This window comes from Limulus polyphemus, unplaced genomic scaffold, assembly GCF_000517525.1.
Source record: "Limulus polyphemus unplaced genomic scaffold, Limulus_polyphemus-2.1.2 Scaffold405, whole genome shotgun sequence".
NCBI classification, from domain to species: Eukaryota; Metazoa; Arthropoda; class Merostomata; order Xiphosura; family Limulidae; genus Limulus; species Limulus polyphemus.
This window is the reverse complement of record NW_013666015.1, coordinates 204,200-210,353: the sequence shown is the minus strand read 5'-3', so window position 1 is coordinate 210,353 and position 6,154 is coordinate 204,200. Positions and strand designations below refer to the sequence as shown.

The window sequence follows — 6,154 nt, the reverse complement described above, 5'->3', positions numbered from 1 at the left end:
GCCCACCACGGGTATCGAAACTCGGTTTCTAGCGTTGTAAATCCGCAGACATACCGCTGTGCCACTGGGGGGTAAAAAAAATTGCACAAAAACTAAAGACTTGGTATTTCAGGAAGAGTTTATTTATGTAATTTGAGAAAGATGGAATGGCTTATAAAAGACAATTAAATAAATTTATCACTGATAAACTGATCTTAACACATGGAAAGGAACATCTTCACATACAAATGTATAGATCAAAGAAAATTTGTATAAAAATGGTTCAGTAAAAAAAACAATATTAAAAATAAGAAAAAATTAAGAAGTTTTAGGACATATCATTGTACATTCAAGCAAAAAGTAATCACTGAATAATTTGTTTCTAAATTGATAAGCAAGAAGGCTAAGCCACAAATACTTGCTCAACAAAAACGGGCCTTATTTATATTACTAGAAACTACGCATTTATTGGATACTGAGTAAGCATGGTTAAATACGAAATAGGATATTCATAAGCACTTACAAACTTTTGCACTTACACTAACACTAAATCCTGACCAACCAGGAGGTTAAACGTGAAACAAAGATAAAGCACCCATATCGGTTCATTACATTACTCGTTGCACAATTTGATCCAGACCTTCAGAGAATCAAATTTAACTCTTTAAATTAAATCTGTCTATCTATTTACCTATCAAAGCACATATGGTATAATGGAATAAAATACAAGTTCAATGAACTTATTAGTTCATATTATAAAGAAGGATATACGTACCAGAAATTATTAAGAGGATGGTAAAAATATACTGTATCCTGACTTGGCTATTATACATCGTACAACATAATAAATACTTTTTATCTGAACTCTCTTCGAAAGATTTAGCTCGTTATTTTGAAAAATGTCATGCTACCATATGATGGCTTCCAGCTAATAGAATGCATATTTGATACACGAACAAGTTTGCTAAGTCGATATTTGGCTCAGGCTTTGTCCCGCGCTTGCCCTTAGGTAACGCTCTAAAAACAAATTACCTGTCATCCAGACATTCTTGTGACGAACGACTTTCGCCATCAGCTTATAATAAAGTTTATGAAGAGAAACTGGCAATATCTACTCAAAATTCTTTAATTCCCCAACGTTTCACCTTACGGCTTTATCAAGAGGTAAACACCCTTAGAGAACACGGCTCAGTCTTAACAGAACAAAACAGTTGATGTAATTTGAAATATTAACAATAAATTATCACATTTCGTCTGACAGGCAATCACGTTATCAAGAATGAAAATGTAACAGAAATATATGTATGACAATATAATCATGGTGAAGTAAATATTCATTTAAAATCTAAAGTAAAAGATGACTTATGTAAACATTCAAACATAATAAATACGTACACGTAAACAGTAAGTGTGGTTAAAACCACATAAAATATTAATACGTTATTACAAAAGAAATAAAGCAGAAGGTGTTAAAACGTTTATTTGTACATGTACATAAATCCACCACTTAAACTAGTTAAAGTGGCAACCCCCTATTCCCTGTTAATTGATAACCTCTCAGATCTGATGAGACTCATTGATAAAATGTGAGACTGATAGAGTTGCAGCACATTCTATCAACTAACATGGTGTACCTAAATCCGATCACCATTTTAATATTATAATAGAAGGAAAATACCACGGTTTCCTGGACGGGAAGCATAAGGAGTCCCTTGTTTGGTATATTATCTGAGGATAAATTGCCATTGTTTTACAATCATTGGCCTTATAGCTTTATTTTTATACATGAAAGTAACTGTCAAACTACTATGTTTAACACCATCAAATCGAGCCTGAAAAAAACATCAAAAAAACCATATTGTTCCATTTCACATATAATTTCAAAGAGCTTTCTAATTCCGAGCTAATATGTTATGATCAGTGTCTACAGAAAATAATAGACGTTAAACTGTACTTCAAGTGTTATGCCATTTAGATTACAAATGTACATAGACAGATGTGATATGTTCCTTAGTGTATTTTATTACTGTGATCAAGATTTGTACTTTTTATTTTTGTGTATACCATTCATCTTTCTTTCACAATTTCTGAATATTTTTTTTTTTGCAAAACTGTCAAAGTTTTTTTTTTTCTCAAAAGATAGCTTTTGTTATAAACTATTTGGTTTTATATTTTGAAACCAGTGGTCGGATTAATAACTTTAAACTTACCTTCCGTTTGGATCTGACAGCTTCTAATTGTTTTTCGGTACATTCTCCAATGCTTTGACTTCCCCACAGCTCTCGGCCCACTCGGAAATAGGTGTAAGTCATAGAAGTAATGGGCAACATGTAAGTAAGTACCAGGATAACAACGTTGTAGCTGTAGACAAGAAAATAGTGTAAAATAATAAGTATATAAAGAAATAACAAAATCACCAACAAGAACGAATTTTAATCTACCATGGGGGAAGGAAAATGTGATAAAGTGGTCAGGGAAGTTTTTTCGTTTGAATTTCGCGCAAAGCTACAAGAGGGCTATCTGCGCTAGCCGTCCCTAATTTAGCAGTTCAAGATTAGAGGGAAGGCAGCTAGTCATCACCACCCACCGCCAACTCTTGGGATTATCTTTTACCAACGAATAGTGGGATTGACCGTCACATTATAACGCCCCCACGGATAAAAGGGCGAGCATGTTTGATGTAACGGGGATTCGAACTCGCGACCCTCAGATTGCGAGTCGAGCGCCCTAACCACCTGGCCATGCCGGGCCGGTCAGGGAAGACAAAACTCCTGGGAAGTCCGGTCCGAAATACTTTCCCATATTTTAGGAAGGATCTCATAATACAACTGAAAATTTGTATGAAAAGTAACAAATTGACAGAACAAAATATAGAAACAGCTTTTGTATGTACTGTGTAATAAAGGGGAAAAACAATTACTGGGCAAAATAGACATGTAATTACGTGCGACGTCCCTGTCTGTGAAAGAAAATATATATACATTATGAATAAATGAATTGCAAAATGATATAATGTTTTCATTCATACTTACTGGAATAATTGGAATATAATATTATTTTTATATTGTCAATTGTGTGATAATTCGAAATGTCTTGGACAAGCACTGGTCAGACCATATGTGAACAGCCAGATGCGTCCAAACAAGATGATTTGACAAATATAAATGTTTTTTTTTATTATATAAAACTACATTTCTGGGTCTTCTGTACAGATGGGAGCGAAAATATTTTTATCAGGCACGAGTAAAAAATAAAGAATTCGCGAAACCTATTTAAGATATAAGCAATTGCAACAAAAAAATCTACTAAGCCCATCTCAGTTGAGTCTTAAAATATATGCAACTTAAGCCTCAACCAAAGCATATGTTTCAGTCTAATTACTAACTGGTGATTATCACATTCTTGTATCAAACAATAAAAAAGATTCCTATAAAAGTAACTTTATACCTTAAAATATGCACTTCTTCGGGTACTATAAATTGGTGTTTCACACCTCTTATCAAACTCGGGTCATAAAACTTCAACTTCTTCATGAGTCGTTTCTAACTGTCACAAGAAGGAATCCTCAACAGCCGCAGCACTTGAAATTCTTTTAGCCAAGATTAGAGTAAATTAACGTGAGACCTTCTCCCCCCTTTATTAGCTATACCTTTGTGCGCCAGCAATACCAAGCATGGGGCGCTCGTATGCCCGATTCGGTTTTATTACTCATCAATATCCCTACCAGCCTACCTTCAAATTGAAATTCTTTTAGACACGTTGAGAGTAAATTCATCTATGAGACCTTGAGCGTGGTCAAATACACCAATCGAAAGGATTTCACCTCCCGAGTTCAAATCTGTAATTATATCTCAAATCGGTGAACAGATGACGGAACCACGAGCTAAAAGTTTGTACTTAGAGAAACAACAACAACAAAAACAAACTCAGAGCCGTTCTATGAGTCGCTATGCCGCAACTAAAAAGTAGCTATAGCCAAGCGAAACATACTGCTCAAAGAAAATAGCTAAATTTTGCATGTTAGAACTTCGTAATAAGGGTTTGGCATGCAATTAGTTTAATACAGGAGAATATTAAATGTGTCACATCTGTTGATTAACAAGAACATAAAGCATACATTTTACAAGTATAATAACTTGGGATGTTTCTTATCTGAGCAGTATTTATTTTTCTACTTGAAAATAACGAAACTTCTCAAGAGAGAGAGAGAAACTAACTGAACGCAAAATTGTAAACAATTGTAATAGCCAAAATGAAATATGTTGATTATGAAAAATTTTGAAAAGAGCAAATTTTTAAAAACAGCAACAGCCCTTTAAGATAATTTGATAAGATAAAAGGATAACATCCTTTTTTGAGAATTAAAAACAAAATAAAAACAGGATGTCTTTGTTATCAATCCAACACGAATCAATGCTACCACAGTTGTGGGTAACCTGTTGTAAATTGTATTATTTGCGTAATGAAAATATTTAAAATTTATTTGTAGTATTACAACAATCGACATGTGAACATGTCAGGTATCATTTTGACAAGAAAAGTACTTTAGGCTTTGATTTTGTTGTTTGTTTGGGGTCAAGCACAAAGTTAAACAATGGACCCGGTTTCTAGCGTTGTAACTTCGCAGATACTACCGCTCTGCCACTGAGGGGCTTAGGCTCTGACGGCAATCAAACATAAATCCAAAGTTCTGTTACTTACAGATCTCAAAAACGTTGAAAAAATATTTTGAGGTGTTTTTGTGTAATTGTATTGTAAAAGTTTGGTATTTACTTTTTCCACAATTTGTATGAGAGCATTATTGATTAATACGAATCTGCGTGTCTTTAAAACCAAAACTGTGAATTGGCGTTTGGGTGTGTTCTAAGCATCCGTTTCGGTAGTATATAGCATACCACTGTGGTGGAGTTTTTGTTCAATTCGAAAAATAAGAAATCCATTTCAGTTCATAATATGAAAGATTTTGGCGTCAGTTTATTACACGATCAGACACTTCAATAGAACAAAATTAACGATGGTTTGCATATTTGACCAGTCACAAAGGATATCTTTCCATTTGGTCTATCTAAAACAGTTATTTATTTTTTAGCAATGGCTTTAGAAGTCAAAATTGTTTAAGCATCTGAGAAAAAGTACCAATATGTCAATAAACTTAGACAAATGTTCATGCTAAAAATAGAAAGTATTAGTCGTTAGAAGCTACAAAGAGATGATTCTGTATTGTATGTTCCCTGGTGGGACAGAGGTAAGTTTACAGACTTTAACACTAAAATCCGGGGTTCAATTCCACGCGGGGAACACAACAGATAGTCCAATGTGACTTTGCTTTAAAACAAAAAAACTATATTATTTAGTGAAACCGCACAACAAAAATTATGAAAGTCTCACTTAAATATGTATTTTCTCATTTATTTAACAGTTTACTCCCACAGAATCGGCTGTAAATGTCGGCTTTTGAAGTTAACCACAAAATATTTTCATAATAAACGTACTGTCACTCACTTTCTACAGAAGAATGATTTGTTGAGTCGATCTTACAACCGAAGCATGTGTAGCTAAATAGGTTTAAAAAAATGTTGAAATTCAGTGCAATGAAAATTGTACATTGAAGTATTCACTGAATGGTATTTGGTTATCTACCCTCATAATGTTTTAATGAGTACGCATTTACATATACAAAACTATGTTAAAAAACCTGTGTTTTCCATGGTGAAAAACTTGTACGAGTTCAGTAAGTATTATTATTCACGAAAATACTAATAAAACAACACAAAAACACACGAGAATCAAATTTCTAGCGTTAGGAATTCTTTCTAAAAAAAAAGAAAAGCCACCAAAAAGGATATTTTATACAACAAGTTAACAAACCTGCAAGTGATTTTACCAGAAAAAAAAAGCTTGCATCAAGTCTATAAGCATGCTTTTTGTTCAATCGTTTCCTGAATATCAACCGTGCTATCGCTAGTATACTTAAGCCGCTCAACTAAATTAAAGCTACCTAAAGAAGTTAAACGATATTCGTGGAATTGTAAATTGGTTATTGGAAAATAATTCAGTACAAATAAACTTCGTACATCTACACACTTATTTACTGATTACTGATAGTTAACTGTCATTTAGATAGATTGTTTGTTTGTTTTGAATTTCGCGCAAAGCTACAAGAGGGCTATCTGCG

General features: G+C 33.5%; 1 protein-coding gene across 1 annotated transcript in view; it reads right to left on the bottom strand.

The window, feature by feature from the left end:
- Positions 1 to 6,154, bottom strand: part of LOC106458020 (tachykinin-like peptides receptor 99D) — a 56,218-nt gene that overhangs the window by 8,427 nt on the left and 41,637 nt on the right. Inside the window, exon 3 of the mRNA XM_013917469.2 lies at positions 2,190 to 2,340. Within this exon, the coding sequence (XP_013772923.1) occupies positions 2,190 to 2,340 (151 nt within the window). The remainder of the gene's footprint in view (positions 1 to 2,189; positions 2,341 to 6,154) is intronic.